At 44.4% G+C, this 13648-nt stretch overlaps 1 protein-coding gene across 2 annotated transcripts in view; it reads left to right on the forward strand.

Moving 5' to 3' along the window:
* FAF1 (Fas associated factor 1) overlaps positions 1 to 13648 on the forward strand; it is a 427555-nt gene that overhangs the window by 383127 nt on the left and 30780 nt on the right. For both annotated transcript variants that reach the window (XM_044001590.1, XM_044001591.1), the window contains exons 16-18: positions 3312 to 3392; positions 5589 to 5666; positions 9165 to 9380. In XM_044001590.1, coding sequence (XP_043857525.1) covers positions 3312 to 3392; positions 5589 to 5666; positions 9165 to 9380 — 375 coding nt within the window. The remainder of the gene's footprint in view (positions 1 to 3311; positions 3393 to 5588; positions 5667 to 9164; positions 9381 to 13648) is intronic.

The raw sequence follows: 13648 nt of genomic DNA on the forward strand, positions 1-13648 counted from the left end.
AGGACCCGAGTTCAAATCTCAACTCAGACACTTACTAGAAAAAAGTGTAACTCTGTGTGACTGTGGGCAAGTCACTTAACCCCAGTTGCCTTAAGACATCCAGGGCCATCTCTGGTCATCCTGATGTATATCTTGCCATTGGACCCAAGTGCCTCCAAAGGACAAACAACAACTTTATCTTGCCTGTAAAACTGTGACCTACTGTGTCTATGGTATTCTTCTATTCTACCTGTTTAATATCCTGGTCAAAAATTAAGGCCAGCCTTGGTTTTGTGAAGTCATGCTGACTTTTGGTGATCAGTTGCTTCCCTTTCCAAAGTCTCATAAGCCTTTCCTTTATATATCCTAGAAGTTTGCTGAGAATCAAATTCAAGTTCGTTGACCTATAGTTTGAAGAATCTACCTTGTTCCTTTTTTGAAATTGGGATGTATTTGATCCTCTTTAGTCCTGAATCCCCACTTCCATTCTCTATCATTTTTTGAGGATGACTGGCAGTGGCTCTCCAATGCCATTAGCCAGGCCTTGATTAGTATTCTAGTATGTAGTTCTTCCAAGGCTGGTAGCATGAACTTGCCACGGTCATCTAGAAGTTCTTTGGGCATCTCCTAGTTTATCTTGAATAAGAAAGTAGTTCTGCCTTCCCTCCATCATCTTTTATTATTGTTTCCTCTATGCCCAAGCAGTGGCCCTTCCTTCATCTTCCCTCTTTCTCTCAGCATAGATTTAAGTGGCCAAAAAGTTGGTTCCATTTACTCAGCATTCCTCACTACCCTCAACTCATTGTGTACTTGTGTTAAGTGTCTGAGGCTGGATTTGAACTCAGGTACTCCTGACTCCAGGGCCAGTGCTCTATCCACTGCGCCACCTAGCTGCCCCTTGTCTTTTTTTTTTAATATGTTTAAATTTTTGAAGGAGTTCCCTATATGAGCACATCTTCTCTTTAGAGAACTCCCTCTTTTCTTCCTCATTGCAGCCATTTCCTTTGGCAGTCAATCAGTGAGTCAACTAATTTACTAAGTGCCTACTATGTGCCATTAACTGTGCTGAGCACTGGTTATAAAAAAAAACAAAAACCCAAAAGACAGTCTGCTCTCCATTTAAACAGGGGGAACAACCTGCAAGCAACTCTGTACAAACAACGTATAAATAGGGTAAAGTGGAAGTAATGAGTCATAGGAAGGCTCAGGTCTTAAAAGGAATTGGAAAAGATCCTTGCAGAAGATGGACTTTAGCTGAGACTTGACAGAAGCCAGGACACAGAAGAGAGAAGGGAGAGACTCCTACTGAGTAGTCTCATTAACAGCGTACTTTCAGTTTAAAGGAACACAAGGCTAGGAGAACTAGCTAGCACAGTGGATACCAGTACCCAGATCCAAAAAGAGGATGAGGCTGAATCTAATGCAATGAAATTTAATAGCATTTAGGGTAAAGTCTTCAGTAAGCCAGCTTCTTAGATTTAAGATGGCTAGATGGCTAGATGGCTAGATGGAAGCGTGTCGGGCTCTGGAGGGACTTAATTCCAATGCAAGGCCTCAGCGTGCTATAGAAGCCAAGCAGACTAAGGGATTCAGAGTTGTCTGTTAGTGTCTCTTACACAAGGTGACGTTGATGCTTCTGTCCTCTCTGCCTCTGGTCAGAACTTTCCCAACAGGATACTGTTCATTTCTGGTTGACACATTTTAGGAAGCAAGTATCTGAGGGGCTTTCATTGCTTTGCCCCCAAGGGAAGAACTAAGTAAGAGAAGAAGGTCCAAAAAGTTATATTTATCTGTATTTTTTAAAAACTTCTTAATAACTAGAGAGAATAGATTTTTTCTTCTTCCCCCCTCCCATTAGAGACCACCTGTCAAAGGCTGTATCTCACTTGTTGAGCATCCTGTAGAGAGAATTCTTGGTTGGGAGGCAGATTGAGGGAGAAAGTCTCAAAAGATTCTTTCCTTCCAGCTCTGAAAGTCTGTCATTCTCTGGAGTATGATTAACTACTCCTATGTTCCAGGGGCGTGCCCAATGCCCAGGACATAAAGATGAGGATGACCTCAGATAGGAGGGCAGGGTGTGGTCACCATGATAGGTCAGGTGTGGACAGAGGCTAGCTCTAGCAGTGTACTCTGTGAAGCATGGGGAGAGTGTTGATAAGTGGAGAGAGGTGGAGGAAAAGGCATCCCTGGGAGAAGGAATTTGCAGAACAAGTTGGATGATGCACATCCTGAATGAACACTTCTTTCATTTTATTCCTGGGAAGTAGGATGAAAATGATAAAAGCATCCCTCCTGGCCAAGTTCAGGGGGCACTTCTTTGTCTGAGCGGCAGGTGACAGATGCTCTGCCCATTCAGTGGCAGAGCCAACCCCATAGCCACTCATCTCAATGCCTACAATAGTCTATTTTAAACTCAAGTTGTTTATTTATAATACTTTTGTTAACTCATGGGGATTGGTTACATGGCCATACAATTGTAACATCAATAGAACATGTTCTGAATGAAAGGACTTCAGCTGTATAGACTAAAAGGAACCTCATTTGGGCATATGGGCATAACAGCATAATAACAGGCCATTCATACTTACCTGCAAACAGAGTTGACCTAAACGAAAACACTTCCGGAACGGTCCATTTCTCCCTTAATTTTTGCTACGTAAGGGATTGTCATCTTGAAAGTGCCCCTTTCTGTGTCAAGACTTACATAGGAGGGCTCTAAAGTCATGGTGTTGGCATTTTCTTCTAATTATGGAGAGGGATTAGACCTATGGTTTCACTGATTCAGGGAACTCTCCCATAAGGAACTCCGCCCTTTCCCTAGTTATCTGTACTTTCTCAGAACAGCATCCTGAGAGAATCATTTGCCTAGGGTGCAGTCAGTATGTGTCTGAAGTGGGCTTGAGCTGAGGGTCTCAAGCCTTCCTTTGCTCTGTGTGTGAGCTTGGGAAGACATTTAACTTCTCTGGGCCTCGATTGCTGAGATTCCTCCCAGCCCTGGAGCTCTGATGCTAGTCCAGCTCCACATCCCCTAAGCCAGTCATTGATCAACAGTCACCAAGTTTTTATTACGGCTTTACGGTTTATTATGGAAACTTTTTTTTTGCTTGATTATAATATATTTTTTTACTTTTTTCTTTGTTTTTGTCTTTTGGGGTTTTTAGACGGGGAGAAAGACGGGAGGGAAAGAAAATAAATCTTTGCTAGTTAAAAAGATTTTACTTAAAAAACTAAAACAAAGTTATCGTTATTCATTGAACTCTTTCAGATTCCCCTAAAGCAACAACATGGTGGGGGACCCTTTGTCTCTTATTTTTTTATGCTTTCTCTTCCAGGATGAGCGTGAAGCCCGGGAGAACATGAAGAGAGAGCAAGATGAGGCTTATCGTCTTTCTCTTGAAGCTGACAGAGCTAAGGTGTGTGTGTACTAAAGGGTGGGGTATGTGGAAGGAAAAGCTTATTGATTTTTAAGGGATCTTTCATTATTTAAATATAATTGCTATCTAAATAGCTTTAAATCCTTCTGTTTTGACCTCTTTGTTTTATAGATATATGAAGTGACTAGAGAAGGCAAATGACTTACCCAAGGTCATATTGTAGTTAGTAGCAAAGCAGGGATTGAAGTCCAGGTGCTTGGAATCTAAGTCCTGTTTTGCTAGATTCAACATCCTCCATTAAAAATTGCTTTGTATATATTTTGCATTTAACTTTCTGTGTACCTCTTTTGTTCCCCCAATTGAATATGAGCTCCTTGAGGGCAGTGCCTTTTTTTCCTATTTGTCTTTTTATCCTGGAATGTACCAGGCACATGGTAAATGCTGACTGACTTGAACTGAATTCCTGCCAGCCCATTACATTCCCCATATGCAACACTTTTCCAGGGTATGCACACTAATGGATTAAAGCAGTGGGCTATATGTCATCCTCTGAGGAATGTGTGTTTTTCATCCACTTTGTCTTTAGGATATAGATCAGTCCAGTTTTGCCAAGGAAGCTTTGTAGTTTTCTGGGGCTCCGTACAATTCGTATATGTATATATTCTCGCTCGCGCTCTCTCTCTCTCTCTTGCTCTCTCTCGCTCTCGCTCTCGCTCTCTCTCTCTCTCGCTCTCTCTCTCTCTCTCTCGCTCTCTCTTGCTCTCTCGCTCTCTCGTTCTCTCTGTCTCTCTCTCTCTCTCTCGCTCGCTCTCTCTCTCTCGCTCGCTCGCTCTCTCGCTCTCTCTGTCTCTCTCGCTCTCTCTCTCTCGCTCTCGCTCTCTCTCTCTCTCGCTCTCTCTCGCTCTCTCTCTCGTTCTCTCTCTCTCTCTCGCTCTCTCTCTCTCTCTCTCGCTCTCTCTCTCTCTCGCTGTCTCTCTCTCTCGCTGTCTCTCTCTCGCTCTCTCTCTCTCTCTCTCTCGCTCTTGCTCTCGCTCTCTCTCTCTCTCTCGCTCTCTCTCTCGCTCTCTCGCTCCCTCTCTCTCTCTCTCACTCTCTCTCTCTTGCTCTCTCTTATCTTTACAGAAGTAATACCTAAGAGGTACCAGACTTTTTGTAGCGAACCAGTCTGAGGTTTACTTATTATTTGGCACCAGACTCTAAGTCCATTGTGTAGAACTCAATTCCCAAGCCTTCAGCCTGGCTTCCACACTGGCACTCATCAGGGAGGAAGATGGGGATAGAAAGCTTCATCTTCAGAAAACATTGATACCTCCTCCCCTCCCCAGAGCTGCTGTCCTCATCCTCACAGACATTGGCCAAGTACTTTGAAGGTTGAGGTGCATCCATTCTCTCATTTAAGTCTCATGACACCCGGTGCCAGAAGGCAGGTGCTACAAGTGTCAAGGACAATGGAAAAAAAAGGCTTAGTGGTTATGCCATAGTGTGGCAAAGGAAAAACTCAGCAGAACTGTGAGAATCTTCAGTACTTAGCTAAATGTATAGGTAGTGCTGTGCATAGGCCCCAGCCTTGAGAACCTCACTGTTCAGTCATTAATACTGGGGATAGATGTAGCATGTTATGATCTCCTTTGACCTGTACCATAATCCTCAGAGTTCATTCTCCCCATTGAACAGACAAGAATGTTGGGGCATAGAAAGGGTAAGGTCCTCTTGGCGTTCTCCTGTGAGATGGTGGAGACCCTAGGCACTGGGAACAGGTCAAGTCGTCTAGATAAGAAGATGAGGTGAAGAAGTCATGAGAAGCTTTGTAGCTGGGACACAGAGACCATGTGGGGCTGCTGCCAGGTGCTAGCTCAGCTCTGGAGAGTTCATGACTTTGGGCAAGCCCTTCCCCATCTGGGCCTCTGTCAAGTGAGGGATTGTGTTAGATGACCCCTAGGGCCCCTTCTGACACTAGCTCCACAATCCCTAATTATTACAAGGCAAGCAAGACAAAGGGAACCAACTAAGAGGTACAGGTAGAGAGACAGGAAGTTGCAGGTGTATCCCTCCCACAGTGACTAACCCTTGGCTGGCGGCCAGAATACACGGAGTAGGGGGGTGTGAGGATCCTGGGCTAGTGGGGGCCCCAGGGAGGCACTGAAGCCCTTTCAGCTCCATTTCACCCCAGGACCAGTGTTCCTGCTGCTGGGTCCACCACAGAGCTCTGTGATACCATGTCTCTTTTCCTAACAGAGGGAAGCCCACGAGAGAGAAGTAGCGGAACAGTCCCGTTTGGAGCAGATGCGGAAAGAACAGGAAGAGGAGCGGGAGGTAGGTGTCTTAGTGTCTCTCACCTTCAAAAACATGTTTTCTTCTTTCTGGCTGTGTGTCTCGGGGAACTTGGGGGGTCTAAGCCGAGGAAGGGGCCTCCCCCTCATTCTTGGAGCAGCCGGAAAACCAGGCACAATTTTCAGTTCAAGCTTTCCTTTTCTGATTTCGCTTCACTTTATTCCTGGCACGCTGTCTTTTTCTCAGACAAACCCAAATGGAGTTATTTTGGGCACCCCCAAATCAGGCTGAAAAGAATTCTTTGTTGAAGGGGAGTTGGTGTTTATGTCTTTAAAAAAAAAAGATGTTTATGTCTAGTGAGATCACTTATTAGCCAATTAGTCGACAAGCATATATTTAGCTCTATTGTATGCAAGCACTGGGGTTATAAGAAGGGTAGGCCTTTTACTACAGGAATTCAACCTCTCCCACAAGAAAATGTCGATTATATACAAAATGATTCTTTGGATCTTCTGGGAATCTTAACAAGTGAGAAAGTCAGGAGGGGGACCTTGAAGCACCTGAACTCAGCCTGGAAAAGAGCCAAGGGTTCCAGGAAAGAAAGCATACCAAGCCTGGGGGACAGCGAAGGCAGAAAGGCACAGGGGTCCAGGAAACACAAGGTGGGTGATTTGGGTGGATCCAAGGTGGCCTGAGGTGGAGAATCTGGAGCCAGGCTGGGAGGGACCTTAAATGTCAACATGAGGAATGTACATTTATCAGAGGGGCAGCAGGGAGCCCCTTGAGTTTCATCAGCAGGGAAGTGATATGGTCACATTTTGGAATATCAGTTTGACAGCTGGGTAGGGTATGGCCTGTAGAGGGAATAACTGAGGTTGGGAAGACCATTTAAGAGCCTGGTGCCAAAATCCAGGCAAGAGCTGGTGAAGACTTCTCCCTGCTCTTACTGTTGCCATACTAGTCCAGGTCCTCACCAGCTCTAGAAGCTTAAGTGGCTCCCACTGCCTTCAAACAGTCTGACTTGGTCCCAACATAGATGTATTGTTGGTTAAAGAAGCCCATACTATTTCCCACGGCTGCCTACAGATAACCAAGGCCTAAGGGCTAAGACCACAAACAAGGGTGCCACTGTCCACACTGCCTCCTGAAAGCAGGTTAGGAGCATTTCTTAAGTACTTTCTCTTTTTTTTTTTTTAACTTTTTTTTTTTCTTTTTAGGGCAATGAGGGTTAAGTGACTCGCCCAGGGTCACACAGCTAGTAAGTGTTAAGTGTCTGAGGTCGGATTTGAACTCAGGTACTCCTGACTCCAGGGCCGGTGCTTTATCCACTGCGCCACCTAGCTGCCCCTTAAGTACTTTCTCAATGCCAGACACTGTGGTAAATGGTTGTTGAATTGAATGTGTTGATCTTCACCCAAACACTCTTAACCATTTCTCTTCCCCTCCTGGTTCCTGGATTTCCTCACATTAGCATACCCTTTTTTGTTTTGGTTTGGTTTTGGTGAGGCAATTTGGGTTAAGTGACTTGCCCATGGTCACACAGCTAGTAAGTGTTAAGTGTCTGAGGCCAGATTTGAACTCAGGTCCTCCTGACTCCAGGGCTGGTGCTCTATCCACTATGCCACTTAGCTACCCCTATATCCTTTTTTTTTTTTTTTTTTTAGTGAGGCAATTGGGGTTAAGTGACTTGCCCAGGGTCACACAGCTAGTAAGTGTTAAGTGTCTGAGGCCAGATTTGAACTCAGGTACTCCTGACTCCAGGGCCGGTGCTCTATCCACTGCGCCATCTAGCTGCCCCCCATATCTTTTTAATATACAGGGTTAGGGGCAGTTAGGTGGCACAAAAGGTTTCCCAAAAAAGGGAAACTTAATATGATGTAACTCTGATTCCTAAGAATCTTGGCCCTAGAAAAAAGTTGAAAAAATGTCCCTCCACTCTTTGCAGAAGTGGTGAGCTGTGAGCTTGGACTACTGAGTATCTTTGCCAGGTGTGGTTGCTATATTAGCTGGTTTTGCTGAACTTCATTTTTATCTTTTTAAAAATTCTCCATTTCAAAGGATGACTGTGTAGGGGAAGGAAGAGAGATATATTTGGAAATGGAAAGATTATATTAATAACTTAATAAAATAATATTGTAAATGAAAATAACAGAAGTTGTATGTCCCTGTGTCCTGTTACCTTTGAATGATGTTTGCCCTTCCAGCTTTGTGTCAGTTATGGGTCTGAGCCCGAGTCTTCAAGGTCTCCAGAAGGTCTAATGTGCCTCCTTGGTTTAGCAGCTTTTGTTTTGCCTTCCTGGTTTCCAGATATGGGGCATTTAAGTATAGACACAGGAGTTTTATTGCCAGCTCCTTTTTCACATTTTGTCTTTTTTATCAACCTTCTACGCTCTCTAGTTGGTGATCATAGGTAGGCTTTATTACTCTTCAACTTAAAGCAATTTACATTGGACATGCAAGTCTCTACCCAGTTACATTCTTACCAGCCCCCACCTTTGTTGCATGTATGCATCCCTAGGCAGGAGTCTTTCATTCTTACATTTTTAGCTTTAGGTTCAGAAATCCATATCCTTTTTTCACTCAGCACCTTTCTGACCAGCTGTTTACTTTTCCAAATCCACCCTTTTCTCCTGTTGGCTTTGCTTTCATTTTTCAGTAGTGATGAAAACATCAACCTGAAATATACAGTTTCCTTCCAAAGTTTTTCCCAGCTTTAATCCTATATGTTGAGATCCCTTCTAGCTCCCACACTCTACAATGTGAGATCTTTTCAGACATTATTAAAAATTCCGTGTTTCCTGACTCCTGGTCCGATACAGCACCATGCCTTCCTAAGTATTTCTCTGGGCACACACCTGCGATTTGTTTGGTTTATTTTGATTCTACTTTGCTCTATGATTATTGGGGGGCATTTTTAAACAATTTGGGTTTTTCTACCTGTAGAAAGTGGAGTTTCCAACCATACATATTTTTTGTAAATGTTCCGAACAACTTAAATGCTGGCTGGGAAAGGGAAGGGTCTGAGTATTTGATGACTATCCCCTCAATCAAAAATATCTAAGCCCTTCAAACAATTAAGTTACCTATCCCCTCCATGCAGTTAACAACCGCTTTAATAATATGTGTCATAAAGGTGGGATTTATTTTAATTAGTTGTCTTGTAGGCTAATATTAAGAAATGAAAAATACATGGTTCCACAGGCCAGCCACAAGGCCTAGCTCATGATCAGGATTGTTGACATTCTAGAAAGAAGAATGGAAATAAGCTGCTTCCATTTTAACCCTCATCATTGATGTGGTAGAGAATGCCCTCAATTCCAAGGGAGAAGACCTGGGTTCAGATCATGATTCTATTATTTCCTAACTGTGTGACCATGGCCAAGCCACACCAACTCTGAGTCATAGGGATAATCATCCTGTTTTCACTGACCTTCCAGACTATTGTGGGGCACAAGTGTTTTGTAGCCTCGAATGGGAACTGCTGCTGCTGGGATTTCCTGTGAATGCCGAACTCACATCCCTCCCTTTTGCTTCTCTCAGGCCATCCGGCTATCCTTGGAGCAATCTCTGCCTCCAGAACCCAAAGAAGAGAGCACGGAGCCCGTGAGCAAGCTCCGGATCCGAACGCCCAGTGGGGAGTTTCTGGAGCGGCGCTTCCTAGCGAGCAGCCAGCTGCGCGTTGTTTTCGACTTCGTGGCCTCCAAAGGCTTTCCCTGGGATGAGTTCAAGTTGCTGAGCACATTTCCCCGGAGAGACGTAAGTCAAAAGAAATCGCAAGTCAGTTTGTGAAGTCCAGTGGGCTAGAGGGAAGGTGGGAAAGGCAAGAAAGAAAGGACCTGTGGTGCAGTCTTGTGCTTGAGAGAAAAAGAAAAGATATCTTCGGTCCAGCCGTTGTGTATCACAGGGAAACTGGGAACTGTGTTGGTTGGTCTGTTCCTGGGGGTCCGAGGAAATATGGGACCCAGCTTTGGCCCCCAAAGTCCCTTTCTCTTTGTATTCTTCCATTCCAATGTAATCTCCTTGAGGGCAGTGCCTGCCTCACTTGTCTCCCCAGTGTTCAGCACAGGGCTTGGCACATAGTAACCACTTTAAAATATTTTTCCTCACTTGGGCCATATGAATGGGTCAGAAGGACAGAGTTAAGCTGTGTAAGTCATGGTGATTGCTGGCCCCATCGTACAAGCTGGACAACCCACATGAAGTAAACCAGGAAAATCCCCAGGTTTCTGGAATTCTGTAGGTGAAAGGTACCTCCAACATCATCAGGCCCAGACACTGCTAGAAGCAGGAATCATGTCTACAATGTCCTTAACAAGCTGTTACCCACCTCCACTGATGGAGGCTGGGCTGGAGGGATGGTGGGGAGAGAACACCTCCTGAGACAGCTCCTCTCTCCCCCTTGCTCCTAGTTCTGTTCTCTAGCACTAAGCAGGGTAAGTCTTACCTTTCCATCTCAGAATGAGAAGAGGGTAGAGAGAAGTTGAGTTCCAGGAGATGACTTCAGAGATTCTGTGACCTGTTTCAAGGTCATGTCATTGCAAAGTCTTGTCCAAACCCCATGAAGGTGGTTGAAGCAGACACTTTGGAGCACTTAGAGCTTGGTCAAATGGGCAAGATGCCACGGTCATCTACCACATCCTGTACCACTGCCATTCCTCATATGACATGGTTTCTGGCCCTCCTGCCCCGCCTACTGTCCCCCTAGACTCTTCACATGCTCCACCTTGGGGACAGTTGTGCCAATTAGGAAGTGCCTTATACCCCATTGATATCTCTTTCCTTGTAAATTCTTGAGCAAGAGTCCTTGCAGACCCCTACGGAGGTCTTTGAGCAAAGGCTGCATGACCACTTCTTGGGGCCCTTACAGCTCTTGAGGTATTGTGAATTCCCATGATGCAAGACTAACTGAGAGAGTTTTGTGTTTGTTCAGTGGAGGTATATGTCCTTTTCTTGCTTCTTCTTCCTCTCTGATCTCCCCTGTGCCTTGCAAAGGCAGCCAAACTTGCTTAACTTGGCAGGGCTCCAAAGGAATGCCTGCTTGCTCTCTGCACTGGGCCCGCTGTCCAGTGGAGCAGAAAAACTCACGGGTATGGTGTTGAAGCTTTTCCCGGGGGCCCATGCGCCTGACAAAAGCAGCCATTCTTAAAATCCTGTGATTATGAGCAGGAAAGAAACCTCAAAAAATCATCTTGTCAAACACACTTAATGTGGGCATGATCAGGGGAGTCTAGCTGTGATAGCATTGTGCCCAGACATTTTTCAAATTGACTCTCAGTGTTAGTTTCAACAGACAGACCTAGGGAAGGTAGAGTGTTGCAGGCCAGACCTAGAGGATATTGTCCAGATTTGGGAGGTGGTGTGGAATGGAGAGAGTGTTACATTTTGGGTTTGGATCAGAGCTCTGTTCTGCACTATCTGTGTGGCATCAAAAGGGCACCTCACCTCCCTGGCCCTCAGGTGCCACCTCTGTAAAATGAAGCAATTAGACTAGATCCCAAGATCACTTCTTGTGCAGAAGCCCGTGAACAAGGAAGTGATCACCTTTTCCTTCAGTGCACACCTGCAGACTCAGACTCAGATGTGCACATTTTCTAGGGCATTCGTGGCTTAACTCATCTTCCCTTGAGTAACATCTAATCATTTGTTTTGTAAAGCTATCAAGTATTTTTGTCTCTTATGCAGGGCTTCTATGCAATTTCCCTAGGACCATTCATTGGTGGGGAAGACATATTCCCTACCCTCAGGAGTTCATAGAATAGAAAGAGAATAAGACACCTACCTGCCATGGAAAAGGCACTTTGTCTCAAGTTCTTTAGACATGGGAACTGGCACACCCATTAAGTGAGTACTATGCTGCCTAGACAGAGCATTGGAGCTAGGAAGCACTCTGTAAACAGGAGGAATTTTCTAGGAAAAGCTAATGACCCACACACTAACCACCTTGCCTGTTAAACCAGCTGAATGTAAAACAGCCTGTGCTTGATGCCCAGTGCCCAGAAAGAAGGTGCCGGGGGACTCAGAGTGAGGTTGCTGTGGTCCAGCCTTTGTGGATCACTTTCCCATTTTTTCCTTTTTCATTCTAACTTATCACTTTAGATCTGTTAAGTTACAGTAGAAAGCATAAAAAGCAACCCACCTTTTTGCCATCACATACCCCTAACAAAGAACATAGCTGCCTGTTGGTAGCTTGGCCTTGCTCGTGGACTGATGAAGAAGAGCTTGTTATCCTAGTGGCCCACAGCAAACCTGAAGCCCCTCCTAGCCTCTGGCTACTTTTCTTCTGGCCTGGTCCCAGGATTCAAGGTCTGGACCAAAAGGACTTACTCTACCCTAGGGTTTCTTCACCATTTTTGTGTCCTAGACTCCTAGGCAATGTGGTAAAGCCTGGAGGACCCTTCTCAGAATCATGTTTTCAAATGCATAAAATAAAATTCATAGAATTATAAAGGGAACCAATTATATCAACATTGTTATAACACAGACCCCAAGTTAAGAACCCTGTTGTTGTTGTTGTTCAGTCACAACTGACTCTTTGTGGTTTCATTTGGGGTTTTCTTGGCAGATACTGGAGTGGTTTGCTAGTCCCTTATCCACCTCATTTTATAGGTGAGGAAACTGAGGCAAACCGAGTTAAGTTTAAAACTGACTGACCTAAGGTCATATTTGAACTCACATCTTCCTGACTCCTGGCCCCGTACTCTATGAATTGTGCCACCTAGCTGCCCAACCCTGTTCTAGTCCTAACCTTTCTGAGTTTGATGTCTCTTTTGTAAAGCCAAAAAATTACTGGAGCCCCACATAATAACAATATGTCTTGATTAAGGAAACAATAATGGCACATTTCTAGTGCTCTAAAAATAGCAGAATGCTTTAGGTAGTCCCATTTTACAGAAAAGGAAACTGAAAAGGTGGTGTGACTTGTCCTCGGTCTTGTGGCTAATGAGTTTCTAAAGGCAGATTCAAACCCCAGGTCTCCAGACTCTATAACCAGCTTTCTTTCCACTTTTCATGTTATGATAGATAATGAATCCTCTTTCTAGTTTACAAAACTACTACGAATTCAGCAAAACTTTTAAAATTAGGTGGCTTTTTTAATAACAGCATCTATCTACATATATTTGAAAATAATAGTAGGGGTGTGTGTGTGTGTGAGAGAGAGAGAGAGAGAGAGAGAGCGAAACATTCAGTCTATAGATGGTATATGTGATAATTTATTATATAGTCATTTGATGAGAGCGTTGGTGCTTTTTGAAGCTTTTAGAGATTGGAAGTCTAGCATAGCCCTTGCAGTGACTGAGGTCCCTGGGGTGAGAACTCCTGCTGTGGTCACTAACATGACATTGTTTCCAGCCACTCAGCAACCTTGGCTTTGAGGAGACCAGATGCCGTCCAGGACTGGTCTTCCATGGCAGATGTGGATAAATATGAAGATCTTACATTCACAAAAACTTCTGCCTAAGTACAAGATGGGGAGGACATGACTAGAAAAGAGTTGGTGTGAAAAGGATCTAGGAGTCTGAATGGACCTTTAAGCCAGCGTTCATCATGTGACTTGTCTCTCCCCCCATAAAACCTAGGTGAATTTGGGTTGTATTGAGAGGCCTAGTGTGAGGACAAGGGTGATGATAACCCCATTGTCAGACTATACCTGGATTATCCAGTTTGGACTGCTGCATTTTAGGAAGTCCATTGACAGGGGTCAACTAGGATGGGGAAGAGATTTGAAACCATTTCAAAGAAGGATCAGTTGAAGAAGCAAGACATGTTTATCTTGGAGGACAGAAGGCTTAGGGAAACATGAATTATAGCTGTCTTCAGGTATTTGAAAGAGTATTACACAGAAAGAGTGATTTGGTTTATTGTCTTTGACCCAAAGGACAGAGCTAGGAATAATGAGAAGTTGCATAGAGGCATATTTAAATGTGACCTAAGGAAAAACTTCTTAAAAATCCACACTGTCCAAAGGGAGATGGGCAGCTTTCACAGATAGTGAGCCCCCCACCACTGCAGATCTTCAAGGAGAA

Source organism: Dromiciops gliroides, chromosome 4, assembly GCF_019393635.1.
Source record: "Dromiciops gliroides isolate mDroGli1 chromosome 4, mDroGli1.pri, whole genome shotgun sequence".
NCBI classification, from domain to species: Eukaryota; Metazoa; Chordata; class Mammalia; order Microbiotheria; family Microbiotheriidae; genus Dromiciops; species Dromiciops gliroides.